Source organism: Oenanthe melanoleuca, chromosome 3 (assembly GCF_029582105.1).
Source record: "Oenanthe melanoleuca isolate GR-GAL-2019-014 chromosome 3, OMel1.0, whole genome shotgun sequence".
In the NCBI taxonomy this organism is placed as follows: domain Eukaryota; kingdom Metazoa; phylum Chordata; class Aves; order Passeriformes; family Muscicapidae; genus Oenanthe; species Oenanthe melanoleuca.
Genome location: NC_079336.1, coordinates 5356119 through 5382875, shown reverse-complemented (window position 1 = coordinate 5382875; position 26757 = coordinate 5356119). Strand labels below are relative to the sequence as shown.

Genomic DNA, 26757 nt, shown 5'->3' with positions numbered 1-26757 from the left:
TCAGTAAAGCACCCACATTTTGTTCTGGATGAGGGGAACAGCATGAGAAGTGAGTGGAGGAGGCAACTCACTGTGAACTGACTGCATCACCATTGTCCTTCCCCTTGTGCTGCTGTGGGAGTGGAGTTGGAGGAGCTGGGGGTGAAGGAGTGAAATTTAGCCAGGGAAGAAAGGGTAGTGGATGCAGCAGATTCTAGATTTTTGTTTGTTTCTCATCATCTTACTGTACTTTCAGTTGGTAAATAAATTAAGTTAATTTTCTGCAGGTCAAGTCTCTTTTGTCTGTGACAGTAACTGGTAAGTGATCTCACTGTCTTTATCTCGATCCATCACCTTTTCCATCCTATTTTCACCCCCTGTTTATGGGTGAAGGAATAGCTGGGTGGGTGTCTGGCTGCTCCCTAAAGATCAACCCACCACAGCAAGTGAAACATAAAATAGTTCCAGCAGGAACACAGCAGAACCTGAACTGGTCACTTCTGTCTCCAGATCAGGTCCAGAGGCAGATCTTAAGCAGCTCTTCTGGACACAACTCTCCAGTGAAAGGCCTTGAAAGGACAGGAACAAGCACAGCTCCCTTCTTCCCCTGCTGCTGCTCAGCAACTTCATCCTTGAACCTGACAGTCCCAAGCACTTTCACAGCAAAGCCCTGGAAGATCCATCTTATTCCCTACATCCAGTGCAACATCATCCCTGACAACCTCCCACGCCACAAGACTCAGCAGGCACAACCCAGCACCTTGCATGTGTTACCACACAAACCACCACAGCCCCAGCAAACCACACTGCACATCCCTTCTTCCACTGCTCTGCAGTCCCTGACAGTGTGACACCCAGCCCAGGGACACTGCCCTGTGCACCAGCCCCACTCAGCTGGCACTGCAGGGGACAGGGTGTCCATCAGCACAGTCCCACTGCCCAGCCCATGGGGACAGATGCAGGATGTGCCCAGCTTGGAGAAGCTGTGACATGAGAGATGTCAGAAGTCAATGGGAATGGCTGCACAGTGCTGGCACAGTGTGGAAAACTGCTCTGGGTCACATTCCAAATTTTATTACCAAGAAGTGAAAGTGTTAAAAATGTTTTTGCCATTGAAAGTGTTGATGAACAGAAGCAGGGCTAAGGACCAGTTGCACAACATTCCTATTTGCAAAGACACAAAAATGGATGGGGTAATGCTAAAAAAACGAACAGCTCTTCAATATCCTTGGCAGTTGCAGCTGTCTGAAAGGAGCAAGGAGGGAGCACATTTTCCCTTTCACTGAGCCAGGAATGGAAGATTCAGTCTGTTGGACCCATGTGTCCACTGAAAGCTCAACATTAACATCTCATCTTCATCCAGAAAAAGCAACTATATCCCGCTTTCAATAAAAGGGACTGGCATCACCAGAGGCTGCCAGTCCATTTAGAGGCTCCTTGTTGACTCAGTGACAGAAGCAAAGAAGCAAAGGCCCACAGACATCAGAAGAGCAAGCAGAACCACAGTGCAAGATGCTTTTGTGAATCAGGTAGGATCAAGACTATTTTTTTCCCTGACATGGGTAATTACCCTGAATATGGGTAATTGCTGCCATCGCAGTAACTTTAAACATTTCAGTGATTTAGAATATTGGTATATTTAAACATTCTTTGGTTGTTTTTATTTTAATTTAAGATCAGATAAATATAAACTCAGAGAGAGGCTGAAGAACATCTAGCTCTTAAGGAAATTGTTTACAGTGTATCTCTAAGGATGCACTCTTGTAGCCATCTGCTTCTTCCATTCAGCCCAATATCACTCTGGAGATCCACCTGAGGTCTGCCAGTGCCTTTGCAAGCACTTGGAGTCACCAAACAGGCAGGGCTCACCACTGCTTCCCCTTTTTTTTCCTGTTTTTCTTTTGAATAGAGGTTGTGCACTTCTCCCAAAAACATGGTGGATTTTTCCGAAGATCTTCTTTCTTGAGTTCCCAGTCTTCATCTCTCTGGTCTAAGGGGATTTTTCTCAGTGCAGCTTTCCTTTGGTAGTTCCTACTTTCCACCTCTGCTCTGGGAGAGAAACCAAGAGTGAGCATGACACACACACACACATCTCCATTCACAGGGGCCCAGCTACAGGGTCAGGGGCTGTGTCTTAGTATGGCCAAAACGCTGCTGCCTCCAACACCTGAGAAAACTCCACAGCATGTCCAGTGTGGTGCAGCCCCAAGCTCCCCTCACAGGGACCCCTGGGCCCCAGCACTGCCTGGATCCACACATGGACATTCCAAGTGAAGATGTTGCCCAAGAGAAGGCAAACCCTTTCCTCCTCCTGCAGGGCTCTGATTTTGTAGGCACTCAGGATTCTGGAATCTCTGTCAGAAACACTATCTAATATCAGGAAAAATCCTTTTTTTCTGTAATAGAGCATTTCTGCCACATGAGTGCAATGCTATTCCAGCTGAGAGCACAGAGCAGAGCCAGCAGTTCCGTGTTGATGGATCTCATCAAGTGGGCTTTCTATATCATAGAATCACAGAATGGTTTGGGTTGGAAGGGACCCTAGACATCATCTCATATTCCACACCTCCCTGCCATGGACAGAGACATCTTCCCCTAGACCAGGTTGCTCAAAGCCCCACCCAGCTTGGCTTTGAACACTTCCAGGGATGGTGCAGCCACAGCTTGTCTGTGCAATCTGTGCCAGGGCCTCACCACTCTCACAGTCAAGAATTTATTCCTAATATAGCTAATCCTACCTACCCAAGGCAATCCCTCTTGTCCAAGCCCTTGTCCAAAATCCCTCTCCAGCTCTCTTGTAGGCTCTCCACAGAGCCTATATTTGAAAGTGGTGGTTGATGCCCAGTGGCTGCTGGTGTTTAAGAGGCATTTGGAAAATGCCCTTCATAAGATTCTTTAATTTCTGGTCAGTCCTGAAGTGGTCAGGCCATAGGACGAGTAGTAGGTCACTTCAAGTGAACTACCCTATTGTCTTCTATTAAGTATCTGCTACCAAGGGCAAGAAATGCCTTCCTATAGACTTTTGAATACAAACATTCAGATTTATTTATTTATTTATTTACACATGAGTATATATATACCTGGTCTTAGATAGTAGGACTCTTTGGTACAGTTTCAAGACCTGGCACTTTGCAGAGAGGCTGGCAGCAGATATGAGTTGAGGGTCCCTGTGTCATGGCAGCTTTCATAGCATCCAGAGTAAAGCCCTTCTCATGCAAACCACATCTGATGCAAAATATGCATTTGCTATTCAGAAGCAGCTGTTTTGAAAGCAGCTGTTTCCTAACTTCTGCATGTTCATGCAAACCTCAGTGAGTGGTACTGATACTTGGCAGCAGAATATTCCTAATATTTGAATGACAATAATATTTCCATGTTGATATATGTAATATTTCCATGTGGATGCAGTCCTCAGCAAAATTCAGTGGTCCAGCCCAGGCAGGCAGGTAGTTCATGCAGCTGGAAACACCTGGGGACTGACAAACAGCGTGCAAGGGTGATGGTGGTGCTAGAGGGGGCTGAATTTGGATTCAGGAAGGATTTGGATGCTCATAGGCCTGTGCAGATATGCACATCAGCCCTGCATTTGGTACAGACCCTCAGACGGTTTTAAAAATTGCCTTTTCTCTCTTTTTGCATGACAGGCAAATATCCAAAGCTGACAGGGATGCTGTGTAACAAAATGTTCCTCATATTTGTATCCCACACACACCACTGAGTGGAGGGCAGAGCAGCTCTGTGCTGCACAGCATTTTGTGCAAACACACTCTTAATTCTCTGTCTGGTGGAGAGCACACACAGTACTGCTCTGTTCCCTTTGGCACTGCCTGACCTTAGACATCATTGCTGGAACCTTCTGCACATCTGAAGGAGCAGATGGTAATTGAAATGACACTACAAGTGACAACCATGCCTCTTAGTTTACTCCAAGTGTGCTGATGTGAGGCGGTGAGGCGTGTGTGATGGTGAAAGCATCCATTGTGGTCATAAATTATAGTGGCTAGGCTTAAAAAGTATTCCTGAGTCTCAGTGATAAACTCATGGCAGCCCACAGGCTGGGATATGGCTGTGAGGCTCATACAGGCTTTGTGTGTCTTATAAAATGCTCTAGACTGGGCGTTTGAAGCATCTTCCTAGTCATCAGATCTCCCAGCCACACTGAGCCATGCAGCTGTGGGGTGAATCAGGCCAGCATGAGGTTCTGAAAGACAAGTTTTCCACCTTAAATCAGTAATTCACCTCAGAAAGCCCTTCATCAGCTGACCTGAGTCACCATAGGCTAAGGTGTCTCAGACCAGGATGTCAATCATTCTGCCAATCAACCTGTCAATCATTCTCCCAAGCCCCTCTGCCTGCCATGGGCATTGCCCTTTAGCATCATCCAGAAAACTCCCCTACCCCTGCTGCCAGCTCACTCCCAGATGGCTCTGGAGCACATCCAAGGGCACAGCAAATGCTACAGACTTGGCAGGAATTACTGGTGAGATTAGTGCAAAAAGGACAGCATTGAATAGGCTATTATAGCTAATAATTGCTATAAATTATTCATCCAGGGGCAGAAGTCTGCAGACTTACCCTCTAGATTAGACAATATTTTTACCTGTTCTGGTACAGAAATTAAGTATGCCAAGAGCTGAGAACAGTATAAAGAGAATCCCCACTGGAAGACAGTGCACCATTCCAAATGGTCTGGCAGACCTGAGCTTTTACTACTTTAGTCAAAAAATCTAATTTGCAAAGCTTCATTATCAGCTGCTGGTTGCCTAAATGCCATTAAACTGAAGGTCTGAGGGTAAGAAGGGCTAACACATCTGTGTGGAAGGAAAGTGGTGAATAGTGAGGGATTACAGCATGTCAGCTCCAAAACCAGAAAGACTTTAGCTCTAAGATGGTCTGGATGCCCCATTCTGGCAGCGTTCAGCTCCATCACATTGGATGGGGCTTTGAGCAGTCTGTCTAGTGGAAGGGGGCCCTGTCCACGGTAAGGGGTTGGAATGAGATGAGCTTTAAGATCTCTTCCAGCCATTCTGAGATTCTGTGTTGGGTGGGCAGGTAAAATGCAAAGCTATCAGCAGCTTCCACAATAGCCAGAGCTTGGAAACCAGAGCTTGTGGCTCCCCTAAAAAGTTTTCTGGGCTCTGTACAGGGGGATTTTGCAGAGTTTGGTTGTCTCTTCCTATGGAGGGACTTTCATGCTGTGTGAAGATAAGAGGTGGGCATGGGGCATTTCAGCAGGAACCAACAAGCTGTAGAAGGATGACAAATGGACAGCAGTACCTACAGAAGGGTTTATATGGATTAATGAAAAGTGGCATTTGTAAGGCACTGTCCTCTCAGATATTTGCCTGTCACCATGCCTGATTTTGAACTTGACAGCTCGTGTGCTGTACTGGCAAGCTGGAGACTTTGAATTGGATAAAAGCCTATTAAAAAAATATGGGACACACATGGTACCAAAGCAGTCTTGAGAATGTAGAAGTGGTAAAAGAGATGCCAGTGAAGGATGATGGTGGGACTGTAAAGTCACAGAAAAACCCAGGGAGAAAACACTTTTGGGAGTTCTCAGTGCATGTACAGCTTTCATGGGCAGTGTACTTAAGTAAAGTAGTGTTGGGACTGTATCTTGCACTGAACAAGCTGCTTGGTCCTCTGGTGATCTGTCCCACTGCTTTAGAGAGAGGCAGGATGGGACACAGCTCAAAATTCTGCAGTAAAGCATCCTAATCCTGGGAAACACCTTTGCAAGGATAAAAATAGCCGTGAGCTCAGCCAATGGCTGAAAAACAGAAATGGTAATAGGGAACCATTAAAAAACATATTTCTTATGGCATGTGCTGCCACAGTGCTAACAGTAAGCAATTAAGACAACAAGGATTTTCCCAAAATTTGGAAGTAATATTTAACCATCCTATTAAGTGGTCTAATTTTCAGTGATTATGTAAAAAATTGGGTCACTTTTTTTCTTTACTATAAGAAAAGCCAAATTATATATATACAAATATATATATATATATACACACACAACTGCTGAGGGCTGCTCCTAAACAACTCAACCTGTGTATTTGCTATTCACCACTGTAAGGGGTTAACACTTGTCAGCTGTTGCTTTCATTTCTGTTTCCCAATAACGGCTCTGCAACAACCTTACAAAAACAATGATGTCACGAAGTGGTAGCGATTTTGAAAACATACCAAGGCAAACCGCAGGAGGCGGGGGAATAAAAGAATGGTTTCTCACGGCTTCCCCGTGACAGGCCCGTGTTTGCTCATCCACTACAGCTTGTGAGTCAGGGCTTTAGCAGGCTTTGGGTGGGAAGATAAGTAACACACTGTGTTTGTTCTGGTCTCTGTGGAGCAGCGAGGTTAATTTTCACTGGAGCCGCAGAGGGACCTGCCGCCACTACTCACTTTTCCAAGAATTTGGAGCACTCCCGGTGTCCGTAGATCTCCGCGAGCCTCCGGGGAGTGTCTCCGAAGAGGTCGGCGGCATCCATAGCGGCGTGCAGGGAGTGGAGGGCGCGGAGCACCCGCAGCTCGCCCGCCTCGGCAGCGAAGTGAGCGGCGGTCCGGCCCACAGCGCTGCGCAGGCACGGCCGGGCGCCGTGAGCCACCAGCAGCCTGAGCAGGTCCGGCCGCCCTGGCAGCGCGCAGCGAAACCACCTCAGAACACGCTCAGAATTTACACCTTCGGCATGCAGAAGGCAGTCACACACAGCTGGTCATAATTCCCTCAGTCACGGATTTCACCCACCTAGTTTGTTTATCATATAAATGATACTGAATAGGAAATGCTGGTTATTTTCTCCCAAGCTAGACTGTTTCCAGAAGAAATTTACAACAAAAACAACAACCAAACCAAAAAGCTTTCTAATTTCTGAACAGCACATTTCAATTAGTCATTGACCAATTGGCTATTTAATTTCTTCGTTTTGGTTTTTAGTTCAATTGCAAAATAAAATTTAAACATTGAGAACAGGAAAACCTGTGAAGAGCTTTACTAAAATGAAGGTTTTTTGGATAGCAGGTAGAGAAACTACTTCTTTTTCATTCACCATCACATTTTTCCAACCAGTGGAATTGCTTAAAGAAGCAAAAAAGTTATTTCTACACCACTTCACACTGCCTTGACTGAGCTTGTCTATTCCAAATCATATCTAGGCTCTGTCAGCTCCTCACCATCATTTTTGTAAGTAGCTCAGTCCCCTTTGATGATGTTTAAATGCCTACTAATCATCAGGACAAAATAAAAACATGGTCTTAAGTGTGAAACAGGAAATCACACACTTGATTTCTGAGCAAAGATAGATGCAATGACATGAGATCCCAACAAACACTGTAGCATAGAGGAGTAGAGGTCCAGTTGCCTATTTTACACTGTGTACAATTATACATTATATATTGTTGCATCATCTCTAATTTGGGCTGCAAAGGGATATATGATTTCACCAGACACTGCTGAAGGTGAAGGACCAAATGGGAGCTGCAAACAGCTCTGGTCCTGCATTGTTCATTCAAGCAGGTGGAATATAAAGGGAGAACAAAGTAAAGTACAGTCTTTATTTTATTCTTTTTGGTTTGATAAATACCTGGTGTAAATACAGTGGGTTTGACTTCCTAGTCTTTCCCACAGCTGTACATGAGAATCTCTTGGAGTCATCTCTTAGAAAAATAAGGGGGAAAAGCAGCCATTCCCTATGTGCACATCATGTAAATTGCAAATTGTTGTGTGATGGAAGAAAAAATCTAAAAATCATTGCAACAGCAGTCCCATAAACTATTTTGTAGGCAAAGTTTGCATTTAAATGGATATTTAATCTTTTTTTGCTCATCAGGGACTGGATACAAGCTGAGATTTTGCCAGCCTAGATACAATTACAGGTGATCAGCATCACTTTTTATGTTGTCCATTCACAGGGGTAACAGAGCTGGGGGTGCCCTTACCTTTGGCAGCAGCCCAGTGCAGAGGGGTCCTGTCATTCCAGTCAGCATCCTTCTGGTTTGGGTCGCAGTGCCCTGCCTTCAAAATCTTTTCCACCAGGTCATAGTCACCCACAGCCACAGCTTCATGGAGCTCTGTCATGCTGGACTCTTCAGGAAGGAGCCTGGCAACAGAGGGATGGTTGTTTAGTGGGTGTTTCACTGATGTATCAGCTTCTTTCAGCAGCTTTACTAGGTCAAGCAGCACTCGGATTAAAAATGAGACAGGCACTGTGAGAAACCAAGATTTGTCCAAAAATAAGGAAAAAGGAATGACAAGAGCAAAAGAAAAAAAATAAAATTATTTTCAAACCAGTGATCACAGACTGGTGGTGACTTTTGGTCTGTAGACACAGAGATCTGCAGCAAAGTGCAGTCCTTTATATAAAGGACTTGTAGCTAAAGCCACATTGAACATTTGCCATGGGTTTGTTGTGCTCACTAGCCATGGGAACTGGCTCCTCCCTTGCCAGTGCTGCAGGTCTCTTACTGCTAGCATTTTATTGCAATGACAGAAACATCTATGCAAGCATCCTCTGATGTTCTTTGGTGAAAATTATATAGAGGGATAATAATAACTAAGCTTATTAAAAAATAGATGACAGGGCAAGGAGGAATGGTCTTAAATTAAGATTCATAGCCTGTTTCACACCTGGGTGGCTAGACTGTGTAGATAAGATCCAAAAGAAAGACCCATACTTGTTTTCTACTGAGTTTGACTCCAGCACATCTGGAAAATCTGAATATATTAAAAAGAAAATGAAATTTTGGGGTTCCTAGTGAGCCAAAGAAGTATCATGGGATCCCTGTTACTCTAACCACCTGTGTACTGCTTCCTCCTCCTCATTGTCTCTCACTAACCTTGAAGAACCTGTTCCTTTAGATTAAAAAAGAGATCTTCTAACTTGTTCTCCTACACCTTTCAACAACATCAAATCTATCCCAAAAATGTCGAACTGTAATGAATCCAGCCCATCACTGAAATGAGGGCTGGACAAAAGTACATGGGGAAAAGAAATCTTTGACCTTTTCATACAACTTTCTTATTATTTTCCAGCTTCAGCTCATACCCCCACACACACACCCAGAGGGAAGTGAAGCTGCTGATCCCAAGGGCACAGTCCACAGGGACAACTTCATAAGCAATTTAAGCCAAGCCAAATTCTACCTCCTTTTCTGCCCTGCTGCCTCCCTTTGCTAGCCTTGAAGCCCACAGGGGCATTTCACAGCTGTTGATCCCTCACAAAACTAATCTTTTATTCCCTGTGCTGTTTTTCAGGTGAATTCCCTGAATTCAGCATTACTGAGGGGGCAAACGCCAGGGCCGAGCAAAGGGGGTTGAGCACAGATCTGCCCCACCTGTGCTAAATCCACTTTCAGCCACCCCAGACATTGTACCCAACAGTGAGATGCCTCCCTAGACTGTGGTTATCCCCTTCTCAGAAGGACAGAGGGAAAGATTTGTATTTTTACAGCACAACCTTGAGCCAAAGCGCCGTCCCCCACTGCTCGCCCCACCACGGGCATTGCAGCTCCTCCACGGGGTGTTGCAACCCACCCGGGGGAATTTCCTCGTGGGTTTCCTGCTGCTGGACCCGGACCCAGCCGGGAGATCAGAATTCACACACAGGCAGCCCAGACATGAGCCTGTCCCTGCCATACCGGGGGCACGGCCCAGCACCTCGGCGACGCGCAGGCTTTGTTGGGCATGGCTCCGTGCCAGAAACTTGTTTTCCAGGCTCAGAGAAGATTTCCCCCAGAAAGATTGTCTCAGCTGAAAAGTAAGGCAAAGTTTGGTCCCTCCCCTTCGGGGAGAGCCGGGCCGTGGCTGTGCCTGCGGCAGGGGCGGCCTCCTGCGGGAGCGGCCGCTGCTGGGCCGGCTGCTGAGGGCCGCGGGCGGCCCGAGGGGACAGGCGGCCGCTCCGGGCGGCGCGACGGGAGCGGGGCTCAGCCAGGACACCGCGCCACAGGTACGCGAGGCCCCGGAAAGGGCAACAGAAGGGTCTGGGGGGAGCACGGGGAGGAGCGGTGCTGACGTGAGGGGGATTTTAAGGAGCTGAGTAATTTCTGCGCAGCAGCTTCACTGCTCCCACTGCCTGTCCCCAAGCCTCGAGGGATCGCGCTCCTCGGCTTCCTTCCTTCCCAGCCTCTTATCCGGCCCCTGTGCGTCCCTGCGGAAGGGTGGGATTCACTCCGGTTAACTGAGAGCGGTAACGGGGGACGTGTCCCTTCGCCTCCCCTGTGTGGGCAGCATTCAGGAAAATAGAACCCACCTTCCGGCACGGCTGTGGGGATGGGAAGCAGCGGGGAAAACTCCGACGAGATGGAAGGGAACATAAAACTCACAGCAAGGGTGATTAAACTCTGCCTCAGGTGCCCAGCACTGAGACATGCAGACTGAGGCAGCCCCATGTGTGCCCTGCTTTGAGCGGGTGTTTGGGCTAGGTGACTTCCAGCGATCCTTCCCCACCTAAGTTCTTCTGGGAGGCTGAGAGCGACAGAGAGGAGGAGGTTTGAGTGCTCTGCCAGGCAGCATTCATCTCCTCCAAACCTAGCACTCCGAAATGTGCACAGGACCCCTGCTCTGTCCAAGCTGCTGTTGGACAGAGAAGGTGGTTTTAGGACGTGGCTCCCCTGGTGTGTTTTAAGCCCAAGCTCAGTACAAGGGGACAAGTCGAGGACTGCCGTGTCAGCCACACGGACCCGCCAGGACAGGGACAGCCTGCCTGTACTTTACCCTGTGACACAACAATCCCAGCCTCTGGAATAGCAGGTGGTGGCTCCTCTGGGTAGGGATCAGGGCTTGCACTCAACGACCCCACTGACGTGTTCACAGCAGCCCAGAAACTGTGCTGACACCCTGCTGGGGACACATGGGATCAAACTGTGGTGACACCCTGCTGGGGACACACGGGATCAAACTATGGTGACACCCTGCTGGGGACACATGGGATCAAACTGTGATGACACCCTGCTGGGGACACACGGGTTCAAACTGTGATGACACCCTGCTGGGGACACACGGGTTCAAACTGTGATGACACCCTGCTGGGGACACATGGGATCAAACTGTGATGACACCCTGCTGGGGACACACGGGATCAAACTGTGCTGACACCCTGCTGGGGACACACGGGATCAAACTGTGATGACACCCTGCTGGGGACACACGGGATCAAACTGTGGTGACACCCTGCTGGGGACACATGGGATCAAACTATGATGATACCGTGCTGGGGACACATGGGATCAAACTGTGATGACACCCTGCTGGGGACACATGGGATCAAACTGTGGTGACACCCTGCTGGGGACACATGGGATCAAACTGTGGTGACACCCTGCTGGGGACACAGGGACCAAACTGTGGTGACACCCTGCTGGGGACACATGGGATCAAACTGTGGTGACACCCTGCTGGGGACACAGGGACCAAACTGTGGTGACACCCTGCTGGGGACACATGGGATCAAACTATGGTGATGCCCTGCTGGGGACACACGGGATCAAGCTGTGGCTACATCCTGCTGGGGACACATTGGATTCTCCAACAGCAGTTCCAGGAGGAATGGGATGTGCTGTCATTGATGGGTGGCCTCTCTTTTCTCTGCCTGCTGGGAGTGAAAGACTTTCTTTCTTCAAAATCAGCTGATGTGAGGGAGGAAGGAAGAGACTGTTGTGCTTGCAAATAAGTGAGGGGTTGGTTCCCAGCAGGCAGGTTTCCCACTACAAAGTCCTGCTCACACCCAAACCAGCAAGCAGTGGTTCAGAAAAGATGCTTCACTGCCTAAAATGGTGTATTTAAAAGCAGGGACAAGAGCTGGGGCTCTCAGATAGATGTTGACGTAACTCTTAAGATAATGATCCTCTAGATACAGTGAATATTGAGATGTTTTAGCTTCTGGGGTAGGGACTAAATGATCTCATGCCTTGGTGATAAGAAATGTGTCTTTAGTTTAATCTCCAGGGTCAGATCTGTCAGGGGATATATTTAAAACATTATTCAGAGCTCAAAAAGGGGACAGTGACACTTCCATCTGCTATGGGGTTTCTTACTAGGGAGTGCTGCAGAGATGAGCATGGGGAAGTGCCCTTCAGCAAGGCTAGGAGGCCTTGGCTTAGTCCAGGATATAGGACCATCACCCAAAAACCTGGGAATTGCCCAATTCCACCTTTGCTTCTCTGTCTCCATTTCCCATCTTGAGAAGGGGGATGTACCATCCTTCCTCAGCCCCTAGGCTCATGGTGATGTGCTGTCAGTGATTGACTGAGGTCAGCACTAAACCACACCAAAATGTCGGATGCAAGCAGCCTTTAAAACATTCAGCATACTTGTTTACTGGGAAAAAAATGGAGCTCAGATCAGTGAAAAACTACACATTTGCATTTCAGTGACAGACTCAGCCTTTTACACACTGCAGCACAAAGGCTGTCAGTGTGAAGTACTCTTTGCTTTAGCTCCCCCACATTCCTCAGCCTCGGCTTCTCTGCTTTGGTAGCCTTCAAATAAAGGGAAAGCCAAGGTCAGGGGGAAAAAAAAAAAAAAAAAAGGAGAAAAAATAAAAGGGGAAAAAAAAAGAAAAAAACCCACTCTCAAACCTAAAAAACATAGGCCCTGGTAAAACCTCCTTTCCGGCTGCCCACTATCCAAGCGAGAGCTGCCTGGAAACTGCTTACTGTTTGCAGTGGCTTTTGCACTTCCCAGACCCCCCTGAAGCCCTGTTCTCCCTTTCTGGAGAAGCTGATACCCCCAGCTCCTGGGACAGGCACATATGGAGGTGGCAGTGGCCAAGTTTTGTCAGGCATGGAGAGAATTTGCCCCATCACCAGCACCACTATCCTCGGTCCTGCAGCAGCAACTTCCCACAAGGCTCCTGGAGATGCTGGGGTACCTGAGGAACTGCAGGGAAGGAGCACAGTGACACCCAGGACCCCGTCCTGTTACTCTCACATGCATAAGTTCTCCTGCTGCAAGTCTCTGGAGCACTGGAGGGGAGTTTGAAGGACCTGGCCCAACAAAGGGCAATGTTGGATCGTATCCAGGCCCATGGAAACTGTGCCAATTTATAGTGATGTTGAATCAGCCTTGGAATTTAACAAAAGCCTCCATGTTTATCCAAGTGTTGGGAAAGGCTGTCAGAGCTACTTCCTGTGCCCTTTCAATCCCCCTCTCTGGAACTGCTGTGGGAACCACCCAGCAGTGGCCACAGCATGTCAGCTCTGGAAAACAAACCCAAACCCAGGAACTGAAGGCAAAACCACCATGGAACACAAGGAAGCCATAATTTCCTTGGAAGTAATCACCAACAGGAATGTGGCTGTGCTGCTGGAACTTTCATTTTATTGTACTTGAAGCTCTGGGCAGGGGTGTGTGAGGACTCCAGTTGCTAAAAATTGAGGAGCAGGACACTCATCTCAGGTCTCAGCTACTGTACAACCAGCACAACCAGTTAAGAAATTCCACACAGACATATAAACACACAGCCCAATTTCTCAGAGAACATAAGAATTTGATTTCCAGTACCACAGGAGCAGAGCAGGGGTGATGGATGTCATTATCCCACATATTTCTAGGGAAATCAGTTCCCACTGCTTAACAGCCTGCAGGGTCATTTCTCTTCTGCTACAGATGCTGAAGGTGCACAGATGAATGATAAAACGGTGGTAAATAAATAAAAAGGATAAAAAGGATAAAAAGGAATGAGCTGATGATGTAAATTGCAGAGGCTGACAGGCTGGAGGTTTGATATTTCCGTTCCTGCAGTTCTCTAAGGGTTGCACACACTGGGCAGATGAGGAGTTTAGCATCTCAGTAGTAAAATTCCCTCCACAGTCACTGTGCTGTTACTTAAATTGCTCCAAAATAGTAAAGCCCAGCAAAAGCACTGTTTTTACCTACACCTGAATAAGGCACCTTCTAAATTTCCCAAGAAATAATGGCATTGTTCTAGAGGAGAGGGAAGCTGGGAAGGTGTTTAAAAGTCAGGCTTCAGGTGTGCAAATTTTTTTCCATTTGCATTTCTTACCATAAGCAAGGTGCATGCTCTAAGAAAAAGGTTAAGATGTTGTTGAGGTTAGGGTTCCTGAAATAAATTCAAGTACAGACAGCAGTTGTAGGCAAAGGGTTTACCCACCTGTTTAGTGTCCTTTTTTTAATATCTATTATTAATTTAATATTTTCTCTGCTTAATACAGCTGGCTTATGAGGTTGGGAAGAAATGTCAACATTCTGTTTGCCTTTTAAACACCTGACAAAATATTTGTTAGACTGTGGTCATGTAATACCTCCAAAACATACCTCACCTGAACACTTTTTCTGTTCAAAAAAGCATCCAAATCCAGAGCTTTGACAGTAGCTACACTCCAGCTCTTTGGATTTGGGATGGACAGTCACAGCTCTGCTCCTAAACCTACTGCCAAATCCATTTATAGCCCTGGGTAAGGGAAAGAGAGCATTCCTAGCATAGATATGTTAGAACTCAGTAGCCTTCTAGCTATTAAAACAAAACCAGACTTATGTAAGTTACGTAAAAACTTGAAATTAAAAAAAAAAAAAAGTCCTGAAAGGTGGGAAACACTGCTTATTAGAACATTTAAAAATCAGAATAAACTCAGAGAAACTATATCATAAAGCAGTCCACACATTTCTTCACCAGCTGAAAAAATGCAACAGTTTTATTTTGTTTTCTGCTTTTTTTTATCAAAAGGGAACAAAGTTGCCAGCAGCCCCTGGCTAATGTACTAAATGCAAAAGTTCCCCCAAATCTGCAGTTATGGTTAGATCAGCTTTTGCTCCAGCACCTCTGCAGTTAGATCCTGTTCCGTAAATGATGCCTAATGGTCATGTGGAACCCCACACAGCAAAGACACTGAACTCAAAGCATCAAACTTCCCTTTACAACTTCACATGACAATAAAGTTTTTTGGATTTTTTTTTAATTCTGTTTTTGGCTAAAACTTTGACAGTTCCAGAAACACGGTATTTGGCCTTCTTGTTTACTGCTGACCCCCAGAAATCCCTGCACTCCCTCCTTGATATCAAGGGAAAACTTCTCCAGAAGTAACTCTGATTCCTGTGCATTCAACAGCTGCAGGAGGAATCAGGACGACTTCTTGGAAAAAGAGCAGCAAATCTGGTAAACTCAGTCTTAAAACAGCCACTTGGCTTGGCTTAAAATCCCTTCCAACAGCTGCTATTAAGCTGCCAAGCACTTAAAGCTTGACAAAAATTCTCTCCGGTGTTTGGGCAGAGACTTTTCCAAGCACTTTTGCTTTATGGGGTGTAAGGATGATGGAGATGCACTTTTTAGGATGATGCAGCTGGGCAGGCTGGGTATTATGATTGGGGCTGAGCTGCTGGGCTGGCAGGGAGGCTGGGAGTGCCAGGGATAACGATGATGATGGAGCTTGTCATGCTGGGGATAACGATGGTGCTGAGTTGCTGGGCTGACAGGGAGGCTGGGAGCGCCAGGGATAACGATGATGGAGCTGAACTGCTGGGCTGACAGTGAGGCTGGCAATGCCAGCGATGATGATGATGATGATAATGATGATGGAGCTGGGCACGCTGGGGACAATGATGGAGCTGGCCACTGGACGTATTCTTGAAGCAGTGGATGTGTAAAGGATGTTCCTCTGCATGGATGAATGGAACCATTAGCTACAAAAGGGAGCCAGGAGCAGGTCAATACAAAACTGGAAGCGCACAGTTGCCTTCTGGCTCCCTTTGCCGGTGTGTGAATATCCCGCGGTGCCACCGCCGTGGTTTTATCGGGGTGTGTTGTCCTGTGAGCAGGGCAGCCCTAGGCGGCCAGGTCGAAGTCGTCGCGCTCCTGGTTGTAGTCGAGCACCTTCTGCCGCAGGCGGGACGCGTCCACCCAGGTGATGAAGTCCTCGACGGCGCGGGGCACGAGCAGCGCGGGGTCCGTCACCACCTCGGGCCCCACGCGGACGTGGCCCTGCTCCACGAAGGTGACGGCGTGGCGCAGGTTCTGCGCCATGCGCAGCTTCACCAGCAGGCACGGCAGGCGCCGGCGGCAGAAGGCGGCGGCCGAGAGGCTCTCGCAGACGGCCAGAGACTGCCGGCTGTTCACCAGCCCCAGCCCGTGCAGCTTCTCCAGCAGCGCGGCGGCGCAGCGGGCGCGGAAGGCGGCGCTGGCCGGGCCCAGGTCGCGGAGCCGCCGGGCCAGGGCCCGCACGGCGCGGGCCAGCGCCTTGTACTGCACGTAGTCCTCCCGCCGGCCCACCCGGTACCGCCGCAGCGCCCGCACCTCCGCCAGGTTCCCGCCCGACGCCTCCCAGTTCACCAGGTCCAGCCGCCGCAGCAGCTTCTGCTCGTGGTATTTCAGTTTCCGCACCATCTTGGCGGATGATCCGGGACCCGCCGCGCCGCCGCCAGAGGGACCTTTCCGGGGCGGAGCGGCCGCCGGCCCCGCGGCTTTTCCGGGGAGGAGCCGCCGGGACACCGCGCCAGGAGCTCCGCCCCGGGAGTGCCTCCGCTCCAGGGGAGCCCGGCCGGGCGGCGGGGTGCCGGGGAGGGATGGCTCCGTGTCTCCTTCCCCGAGGAGAAGGCGGCAGGTAGAGCCCAGCCCGGCATGCGGCTGCTTCCCCCCGCGCTGTGTTCATCGCCGGGGCCAGCCCGGCGCCCAGGGGTCACTCCAGGCACGGCCGCACCGCCCCGACACCCGCTCCGGCACGGGCAGCCCGACCTTGTCTCGCCAGGGACTCGTCATTCCTCCTGGAAAAATGGCAGCGGTGTTGTGTTTCTCCGTGATATCCCACTCCCCCTGATGCACAGCCCGGTTTTCCTTGAGGAGCAGCAGAATCCTCCCTCTGTGCGGTTCGTAGCACCGCACATCTCCCGAGTGCCGCTGCGGCCTCGCCAGCCAAAGGTTTCGTCCCACTTTTCCGTAAGTGCACGGTGCTGTCTGCTCCTTGGGATTCAAGATACAGCAAGGAAAATCCCCAGAAGAACAGGTCAGGTTGACAATTCGGGATTTCTTTGTTTCTCACGAGCAGATTATTCTAATTTTCGTGATTTTTCTAATTCTGGATTTTCAGCGTGCTGAGTTTGTTTCACTGTGGGTGATCTGGTCACAAAGGCCATGGTGGTCTCTTGATTTGCTCTGTGTTTTTCCCCAGGTGTGTCGGTGAAGGCACCAATGGAAATGTGGAGCACCAGCAGCACTGAGAGGTTTTACAAGATTCCTGAAGGAAAGGGGCCACACTCGGTTGGATGTACTGACCTGATGACAGAAGATGCAGTTGAGGTAAAGCTCTTGACTCTTTCTCCTTTGGATTTAAGCCACAATGTCAGTGAAACAACTGGCCGCAGCTTTACAGATAAATCAAGCAGAAAGTTTTGCCTGTGTACTCCATGCTGACACTCACAGCTGAACTTTCTATACTCTCCATCCTGGTGTAGGATGTGTACTGGGCATTTACCAGATGGATGTAACCTGTGAGCCTTTCCCATGGCCAATTCCTTCTTCTTCCCAATGTGCTTGCCTTTTTGACTATCCTGCACAAGATACTGCAGAGAAACCGTGTCCTCCTGGAACCCAGGGGTTTCTTCCCACCCACTCCACTGCTCCCTCCTGCCCTGGGCTCCTGAGGAGACTCCACATGCAGTCTCCGTGACTGTGGCTGCTCTCATCACAAAGATCCCAACAGGATTTGTCAGGGTTAGAAGGTGAGCCTATGCAGTGTTCATCAAAGATGAGATGTCTTCTTGAGATTTTATCTCACTGAAGATGAGCAGGATGTCAATTTTGCAAGAGGTTACCACAGTAAGAAGTCACAATAATAAAATAGGGACAGTAGCCAAACAAGTAATGAGCTTGCTTGTGAGTGTCCATTTTAAATCCTCTTGCTTTTGAGAGAATACACCTGCACTTATATGGTGGTTTTACTCCTCAGAGTAGCCAGGTGGAGTGGAACTTGTGATCAGTTTGTAATGGTTCATATGTTTTCCTTTACTGAGCTTACTCTGTATCAGCACAGAAGAGTGATGAGTTTCTCTTTGCAGTCAGCCCATGTATTTTTTACATAAGCATTATGAATAATTGCAGTTCCCTCAGGCATAAATAATGAAAACCTCTTCCCCTTTCTGGTAATCAGTTAGTCATTTGGGAGGTTCACTGGGACTATTCTAAGATCAAGTTAATATCACTACCAGTGTAGAGGAAAGTTCTTCCGTAATGGTCTCTGTGCCAAAGGTTGATTTAAGTTTGATAAGTGAATAGAAACAAGCTTCATTAAGCAAACTTTTCGTAAATTGGTAAGTAATGTTCAAGAAATCAGGCTTTATTTCAAAGCTCATGGGTTTCTTGGCCCTGATTGTAACTTGCTAAACCAAAAATACTGCTGGAGCAATACAGTGAATTTGAATGCTGTGTTGCAAATTCCCTTGCAAACAAGGAAATAAGAAGGCAAATTGCACAGAGTTCATCTGTTGGGAAGTCTGGTTTGCAGTGTGCATTGGTACATTGCTGCTGTCTGTGAAGGGAGAAGACTGACAAGGGGGTATGGAAGGTCCCTGTGAGCATGGAAAGCTTGGGTGCTTTCCTGGAATACCTGGAGTGCAGACAGTAAGAGATTTGAACTGGTGGTAAGAAACAGAGGCCGATGAAACACAGACTAACAAAGTTGTGTTTAGAAAGATGGACCACGAGAGACTTGTGAATATTTTGATGAGGAGGAAGAGTGATGTATTGTTCTCCCTTGCTGTGCAGCTGCCCAAGAGCTTTGCTGGCAGCCTCTGCTCAGTTTAGGCAGGAACACTACAGCCATGTTGGAGAACTTTGTTTTCTCCAGGCTGAAGAGCCCCAGCTCTCTCAGCCTGTCATGCTCAGAGAGGTGCTCCAGCTCTCAGGTCATCTTCAGTCACCCCTTTAAAAGTCAGCCCTATAAAACTTAGCAAAATGCATCATCAAACCATTCCCAGTGAAGAAGATGGAAAAAAAAGTCCAGCAAGATGCTGGATTGAGCAAATAGGTAGTAAGTGTTTGGAATAATTAACTTTGTGATAATGTGTATCTCATGCTACTTCAAATTCATTTTATGCACAGGAAGATTGTGACATAGGATTGGCATCAAAGCCTGCATATGATAATAATTTTCTCATGAGATTCCCATAATTCTCTTGAGCTTTCTTGCATTCTTGCAACTGAAACCTTTTCTATAAATGCCTTCCATTTTCTCTGCCATATATAAATAAATACCAATACTCCTTTTTAATTTTTTTTTTCTAATCCAGGGAAGCTTTTTGCGCTTGTATTATCCAGCGTATGATGCCACAGATATCGAAGAGGCCCGATGGATTCCAGACAAAGAATATTATCAGGGACTCTCTGACTTCCTCAATATGTACCGAGCTGTAGGAGAAAGGCTTTTCCATTACTATGTTGGTAAGACTCCTTCTGCTTTTATTCCTTGCCTGTCACTGCCTCTGTGCTCCGTGAGCAGGGTGTTATGGCTGCAGGGCTAAAAGAGAGTTTTTAGGAAAGAAGTGTGTTTTTGTGGGATGGGCTCATGTAGTGAGACTGCTGAATGTGACCCCAGCTCTCAGGCAGTCCCTGACTGCTGTGGATAGGAGTGTCTGGGCAGTTTGTTCTAGGTAAGCTGCACCTTTAAATCCCACAAGGAAATGTTCAAAGATACAAAAGTCAGAGAGATCCTAAGGTCAGCAAAACCTGGATGCCTGAGTATGAAGGTTTGAGAGATGTGTAGACTTTGTGCCAGGCTGTGGATGGGAGCAGGAGAAGACAAGTATCTTCTGCCAGGTGGACAGTATTTTCAGAGTCAGGTCCATATTTGCCTTCTATTTTAAAGATGAGTCTTGGTACCTTATCTTTAGGTGATGTCAATGGTGATGCTCTGATATCAGTGGTCTCTACATTCTTGGGATCTCTCCCACAGGAACAAATACTTTCTCTCATTCCACTAATAATGACGTACACTTCCATTTTTATTTAGGTTCAGTGACCTGTCCTGCAAAGTCAAATGCTGCTTTCAAACCAGGAGAAAAATACCCACTTCTTGTTTTTTCCCATGGACTTGGAGCTTTTCGGTAATTTTGCAGTTTGTTGACAAACTGGTTCTGTTGTCTATGGAGACAGCAGTCTCCAAGGGTGGTTCTGAACAGATTTTCAGTAGGGGGGTGAGATCTTTGTGGAGCTGAAACAGATTTGAAGAACAGGCTGTTGTGTGTCATTATGCCTCCATTGAAACAGCAGCAGGGTTGGTGTATGATTGGTCACAGAATAATAAAACAGCCTGGGTTGGAAGGGGCCTTTAAAGATCATCTGTGCTGTGGGCAGGAACACCTTCCACTAGACCAGGTTGCTCAGAGCTCCATTTGTGTTTTCCCTTTGTATGATGGAGGTAAAGATACTTACCAGCCCATAAGGGTGTTGTGAATATTAGCTGTTTGATTTTTGGACAGCTCTTTGAAGATGCAAAGTGCTGTGTGTGCTACTTATTAAAAATCAATGGCATTTTCCTTTCTGAATATACAGTAAAACAGTACCAAGGTTTTGTGAACAGGCTTTGGTCCATGGCATACAAAATCTTGCTCTGCTGGTTAGCAAATTCAAAGAGAAGAAATACTGGGTGGGGACTCGTGCATAGCTAGTGTGATCAGCATTTAAAGAGCAATGGAACTGAAAGAATGACATCTCACCAGAGTGTGGTTTTTATTGCAGGACAATCTATTCTGCTATTTGCATAGAAATGGCTTCTCAGGGCTTTATAGTGGCTGCTGTGGAGCACAGGTGAGTGTGCTGCACATTTTGGAGTTCTGATGGAAAGCAACTTTCACACACTGAACAGAATGTTACTTATTCTAAAGAACTTCTGGATGTTTTTTAAAAAGAAAAACTAACATCTCTTTTTCAGCCCTGCCCAACTGCCCATAGCTCAACTCTTCTCCAAACAGAGGGAGTTTTGTTTAGATAAGCCCTGGAATGAAAAGTCTTGGGGTAGATATCATTTGTCATTCCTCAGATATGCCATTTGTCTCTCTTATTGTTAGAGTATAAAGTAGGTGAAGAATTTAGAGGAGGTGGGAGTTTTGGTGGGGATATTGCACTATTTAGAAAGTCTGATCTCTTCAGAGGAGTGAAATCTAAAACTTGTGCTGACTTCACCTCAAACCAAATGGAATGCATGCCCAGAAATAACCTCCTCTTGGTATTACAGAGATGAATCTGCTTCAGCCACGTATTATTGTAAGAGAAGATCCGTTTCTGAGTCACAGGAAGAGTCCACGCCTGACATGGAGAAGGAGTGGATTTACTACAGGAAGCTGAAAACTGGAGAGGAGGAGCGCTGCTTGCGCCACAAGCAGGTGCCTGGGCTGGCTCTGTGCTCTGGGGAGTGTGGCAGCAGTGCTGTGTTCAGGCCTAGCAGAGTCTCCCTTTGGCCAGGGCAGCAGTCTTCTGCCATGGCTCGGGGAGATATAAAATTGGATTGAGTCCTGTGTCCCTGAAGGTGGAACAGCCAACAGCAGCTTTCTTCAGAGCATAAACTGCTCCCTCAGCAAAGCTTTTTCTTGAAGTTGCACTTGAGCTGAGTCATCTGTTTCTCTTCTGGTTCCACTCAACTTTCTGCTTCTTCTCTGTCTTTAGCACAGCCTAGAAGTGACAAAGAGTTGAGCTCAAATGTTTGTGTGGCCTTAGGCTTGCATTAGCTTTCATTTACTGTTCATAGCATGATGAATCATGGCTGCTCTGAGTGGGTTGTTTGCTTTATAGTCTTTACCACACTTGAAGGCTTTTTTTAGTAATGTAAACAGCGCAGACTTCCAATTTATTATAAGCAGTATACAAGCTGGATGTAATGTGGCCATACTGACAAGCTCTTCCAAGCATACACTTGACCTTTAAAATACAGGAGTGGTTTTTCCAGCTAATGAAAACTCAGTCAGGGAGGTGCTTCTCTTTATCTCCCTGGGCCATACAGACAATAGTACAAGAGTCATTTCCTGTAAGAATATGAGGTCCTACTTGTGAGTGTCAGTATGTAATGTCTGAGCTTGGAAATAACCTCCAGAAGCCATTGTCTGCAAATTTCATAAGTAGAGAGATCAGGAGATTGGAATTGATTTGTAATTCAGTGATGCACAGACATCTTGTTGGCTGCCTACACACTGTAGTTCCCAAGATCATTACTGCTCCTTGGTTCTTCTTGAAGCTTTTCTTTTACTGACATACCAGTTAAAAGCTGTTCTTATATGGAACAATGAAAACCGTTTTTTGCAACAGCTTCACTACAGTTTTCAAGGATGAGTATATACAAAAATGGGATGAGCTTCATTGTTTCTTAGTTTGGTTTATCCAGCGTAAAGACGGTTTCAAGGCTTTTGTGTGATGGGGCAAGTGATAGAATGGTTTTTGGTCATCCAAGTGAGCCTGAGACGCATCAGTGAGTCAGTCTTCCTTGGAGGTGTGTAACTTTTTGCACATCCCAACAACCCCTTTTCTTAAGCAGTGACAGAACAAAGGAGTTTAAGGCCTTTGGTGCATGCAGAGATAAATTCCTCTGTGTGCAGAGGTTCTACACAAGAGCTTCAGCTCTTTACACTGCCAAAACCTGATTTTGTTGTTCATCAGATGGCTCCATTCAGCATTTCAGAATAGTGGGTACTGTATCAAACACTTAGTGGGGGATACCTATCAGAGTAAGTCCTGTGTCCAAGGGGCTGTCAGGCCTGGCAGTTGTCCAATGATTCCTTCCACTGCTCTGCCTCAACCTCTCTTTCTCCCCAGGTGCAGCAAAGAGCACAGGAGTGTATCAAAGCTCTCAATCTCATTCTTAAAATCAATTCAGGAGAGGAAGTAACAAATGTACTACATTCAGACTTTGACTGGAATAGCCTAAAGGTGAGTGGAAGGTGCCCTCCTGTATTTTGTTAAACACCTAATAATGCTTCTGGTTTCCCCCTTCCATTTCTAAACTGGTTCATGTAAAGTATTCTGAAGATCACTCTGTAAATCTCTGAAAATATTCTCAGGTCATCCAAAGCTGGATTAGAGAGTAATGGAGCTGAAATTATGCTCTTCCTACCTCTCTAGGATCTAATGCCTAAAAAAAATTACTCCCTTTAAAAAAGAAAATTTGGGAAAATCTCTTACAGCACCTGGGTTTTTTTGACAGGATTCTGTTGATACTAGCAGAATAGCTGTGATGGGACACTCTTTTGGTGGTGCTACAGTTATTGAAAGTCTCAGCAGAGAAATAAGATTCAGGTAAGTATGCAAAACAAGGCCAGTGACATTTGGCACTTGAGAGGCCTGGAGCAGGGCACTTTACCTAGGATCCCCCAAGTACTAATTAGCTCCTGAAGAAAAGTGTTGTTTGGCATGTCTTGCTTTCTCCAGCCATGCTTCTTCCCAGTGTGGGGATGTGGTGGAACATAACTGCTGCATCTTATTTTATCATGTGTGACCCTGCAGTCCAGCTGCACCTGGCAGTGGAGACCAACATATGGCAAGAATGGACTAATTCTTTCCCCCAGAATAGAGATAATTCTGAAACAAAATAATTCATTTGCCTGTTCAGTATGAGAGACTCTCTTTCCCATGTCTCATGCAACTCAGAGCAGGCTCAGAACTTCCAAGCTTTCTGCTTCTATGCCAATATTCAGATGTTTTTGGCAGGTGTGGCATTGCCCTGGATGTATGGATGCTTCCTGTAGGTGATGACATTTACGAAAACAGTGTCCAGCAACCGCTGCTTTTCATCAACTCTGAAAAATTCCAGTGGGCTGAGAACATCTTAAAGATTAAGAAGCTTATCTCCAATGACATAAACAAGAAAATGATTACTATCAAGTAAGTGCTCAAGACCCATGATTTCAATCTGTGGTTGAAGCTCTTGTTTGAGCTGTGCAGTTACTGCAGGTAACTGCAGACAGAGAGACAGTCCCTAGAGCACAAGGCTGAGGAGGAGCTGTGGGAGCTGGGGATGTTTTGCCTGGAGAAAAGGAGGCTCAGAGGGACCTCTTCACTCTGCAACTCACTGACAGGAGGGTGGAACCAGGTGGGGGGGTCAGGCTCTTCTTCCCGAGAAGAAAAAAATGGCTTCAAGTCATACCAGGGGCAGTTCAGAATGGATATTAGGAAATACTTGTTCATTTTAAACAGTTGTTAGGCATTGGACCAGGCTGGTCAGGGAAGTAGGGGAATCACCATCCCTGGAGGTGTTCAAAAGACACGTAGATACGGCACTGAGGTTTAGAGGTGGAATAGCAGTGCTGAGTTAATGGTTGGATTTAATAATCTTAATAGTCTTTTCCAGCCTAAATGATATTATGACTAACTCTCCTCATGGCCCAGGTTTTCACTGCATGTTTATATTAGCCATACATCCCCTACAGCAGGGACAGAGACCTCTCAGAACAGCCAGAAACCCCAAGTTTAAGACACTCTAAGGTGTGCTTTCCTGCCCTGAGGCACAAGCTTTGTGGTGGGCCTGGTGCATCACCTGCATTTGAACACTTGAAACAGCCTTTTGGGGGCAGTTCTGCAGCCAGGGCAGGGATGCCTTTATCCTGCACCACTGAGCAGGGAGACAACTTGATTTTGATGCTTTGCCAACTCTTTATTGCTGTTGCAGTTACAGTGACTTACAGCGAGCATGTACAAACCTTCCTCCCTTCTGTGGTTAGGGCAGAATTTCCTGCTCATCTTGCATGCTTGTGAGATTAACCTGTCTTATCTTCTCCTCAAGCAGCACATGACATGACTGAAGTTTGTGCATCTTTTAATCAGGCAATTCAATGTATTCTTGCAAGCCTGTTGATAATTTTTCTATTTGCAGGGGGTCAGTACATCAGAGCTTTCCTGACTTCACCTTTGTGAGCGGAGGAATCATTGCAAGATTTTTCAAATTAAAAGGAGAGATAGATCCAAATGAAGCTATTGATATCAGCAATCATGCTTCATTAGCCTTCCTACAGAAACATCTGAGTAAGTATTTACAGCAAAATATGAAGCTGACTAATAATTCATTCCTGTGAAGCTTTTTATATAACCATTCAGTTTAAAACAAGATCAAAACAAGTGTGTCAGTGGAAAAAATAAGTCAGACTTCTTCTGGAGGTTTTTCAGTTACTTCTGTAATCTTAGCAGCTCAGAGGAAAATCACTGACATTTTGTTCTGGTACAAAAGATCTGAAGTATTATTTTTTTCTCCCTAAAATATTTTTCCTTCCCTACTTTGCCAAGTTGATTTCATTATGCAGTGTAGTTTTACAAAAAGCTGGCTACTTAACTCATGGCCACTTGGGTTTTCTTTCCCCCACCCTTTAGGTCTTAAGAAGGATTTTGATCGGTGGGATTCTCTTGTGGATGGCATAGGACCCAATGTTATTCCTGGAACCAATATTGACACATCTCCAGCTGAACCTGAATAAGGAATTCAAAGAAGTACTGAAAATGCCATGGACATCAGGACACTAATATTGGTCAGACATTGCTCAGACGTGGTGGTATTAAACATCTACAAAGCTTCTGGGGTGTGGAACAAAAAAAAAAAAAAAAAAAAAAAGAAAAAGACAAGAAATTAAGTTACATAATCATAAAAACAGAGGTTTCTATTCAAATGAGTTAGTGGGATGCTCTGAAATACTGCAACAGGGTAACTTCTGCTTTGTAGGCAGCTTGGAGGAAATCACTTGGTAATAATTTAAATGCTCTTTCTGGTTTTGACTTGAGTCAAGTTTGTAGAGACAGATTGGGCTCCACAGAATTCAGCTACAAGTTGGTTTACCAAGCTTTATGTCAGTTTGCATCCAGGAAGCCTTTACTGCAGGGTAAGGGAAAACAAACAAAAAAACCCAAACCACCACTTTCCTGCTTAGATACTAAGTATTTCAGCTGTGCTCTGACAGTAGTTGGGCGTTAGAGGTGCCTGTAGAGGATGGTCTTCAAAACTGTGTCTCATTAAAAGAAGTCACAGTAAAAGCTACAGGAAAGAGTTCAGCTGACAGCAGAGAAAAGCCAGGTGCAGGACTGCTCACAGGAGCTTAATCCTCTAAATGTAAGAAGTGTTTAGTGCCATACCTAGAGGATGATGTTTATATCTCAAAAGCTTTTCAATGGGGCACTTGTAACAACTGTAATTGTCCTTGGGCAAAGCTCCAGCAGCTCTTCCCTTGTCTGTTTCCACTATCACACAGTCAGACTGTGGGGGAAATACAGATGTGGCACCTCTAGAGCTCCCTTTACATGGTCCTTGTTAGCCCTGCTTCAGCTCCTGAAGTCTCTCCAGGTAGTAAACAATTCCCCAGGTGCTCACAATGGGCTCCAGGTGACACAGTTGGCTCCCACTGACAGATACAGACAGCAGTGGTAGTTCCTGGACCAAGATTGTCAGCAGCCACCTGGGTGGCCTTTAAGGCTTTCCTTTTTGGATCAGAACTGCTGGAAGCTGCCCCATGGGAGGGTGTCTTTTAAATTCTGTTCATTTCAAAATCAGGTTACAAACAAAACCACTAAAACAAACATATTATGAATTTAACAGTATAATTATTTTACATAATCTGTGATCTTAAAATGAGATTGTAATAACACCTAAGAACTGTCTTTGAGAATTTAATTTATAATTTTCTCCAGCCTAGTATTGTCTCTATTAGGCAAATAAACATGTTTGTCTTACTGAGTCAGCACTAACATTTGAGATCTACTGTGAGATTCACTAATGCCCAGCTTTGGGTTCCTAAGCCCTTGTTTCAGTACGAAAAATCCAGTTTCTGAAGAGGAGAGAGCAGATATACTATACAGAAGCACAGAGCACCAC

The 26757-nt window shown here is 46.4% G+C and overlaps 3 protein-coding genes across 4 annotated transcripts; 1 reads left to right on the top strand and 2 right to left on the bottom strand.

Annotated features, from left to right (window-relative positions):
* Positions 1–945: 945 nt before the first annotated feature.
* On the bottom strand, positions 946–9865 carry ANKRD66 (ankyrin repeat domain 66). Its single transcript, XM_056487888.1, has 4 exons — positions 9438–9865; positions 7921–8081; positions 6388–6616; positions 946–2028 (listed from the first exon to the last, which is right to left on the bottom strand). The coding sequence occupies exons 1-4, from the start codon at positions 9614–9616 to the stop codon at positions 1845–1847; spliced, it is 753 nt and encodes a 250-aa protein (XP_056343863.1). The 5' UTR covers positions 9617–9865; the 3' UTR covers positions 946–1844.
* PLA2G7 (phospholipase A2 group VII) lies at positions 9665–26632 on the top strand. 2 transcript variants are annotated; one of them, XM_056487887.1, is made up of 11 exons: positions 9665–9926; positions 17098–17225; positions 19214–19364; positions 19933–20026; positions 20661–20729; positions 21157–21304; positions 22725–22838; positions 23113–23204; positions 23616–23789; positions 24778–24926; positions 25269–26632. In XM_056487887.1, exons 1-11 carry the CDS (start codon positions 9665–9667, stop codon positions 25370–25372), a joined length of 1485 nt encoding a protein of 494 aa, XP_056343862.1. In that variant the 3' UTR covers positions 25373–26632. The 2 variants fall into 2 exon arrangements, with proteins under 2 accessions (XP_056343862.1, XP_056343860.1); XM_056487885.1 differs by lacking the exon at positions 9665–9926 and adding an exon at positions 16426–16932.
* Positions 13718–16384, bottom strand: IMP3 (IMP U3 small nucleolar ribonucleoprotein 3). Its single transcript, XM_056487889.1, has one exon. It carries the CDS (start codon positions 16314–16316, stop codon positions 15759–15761), a length of 558 nt encoding a protein of 185 aa, XP_056343864.1. The 5' UTR covers positions 16317–16384; the 3' UTR covers positions 13718–15758.
* Positions 26633–26757: the final 125 nt, after the last annotated feature.

Coding starts and splice junctions, on each gene's coding strand:
- ANKRD66 (XM_056487888.1), bottom strand. CDS start 9,616: ATGGCAGGGACAGGCTCATGTCTGGGCTGCCTGTGTGTGAATTCTGAT. Junction 6,617..7,920: donor GCACTGGGCTGCTGCCAAAG/GTAAGGGCACCC, acceptor GCGCGCTGCCAG/GGCGGCCGGACCTGCTCAGG. Junction 2,029..6,387: donor TGCTCCAAATTCTTGGAAAA/GTGAGTAGTGGC, acceptor TTTCTCTCCCAG/AGCAGAGGTGGAAAGTAGGA.
- IMP3 (XM_056487889.1), bottom strand. CDS start 16,316: ATGGTGCGGAAACTGAAATACCACGAGCAGAAGCTGCTGCGGCGGCTG.
- PLA2G7 (XM_056487885.1), top strand. CDS start 16,551: ATGCGGCTGCTTCCCCCCGCGCTGTGTTCATCGCCGGGGCCAGCCCGG. Junction 16,933..17,097: donor GAAAATCCCCAGAAGAACAG/GTCAGGTTGACA, acceptor GTTTTTCCCCAG/GTGTGTCGGTGAAGGCACCA. Junction 23,205..23,615: donor AGCAGAGAAATAAGATTCAG/GTAAGTATGCAA, acceptor TGTTTTTGGCAG/GTGTGGCATTGCCCTGGATG.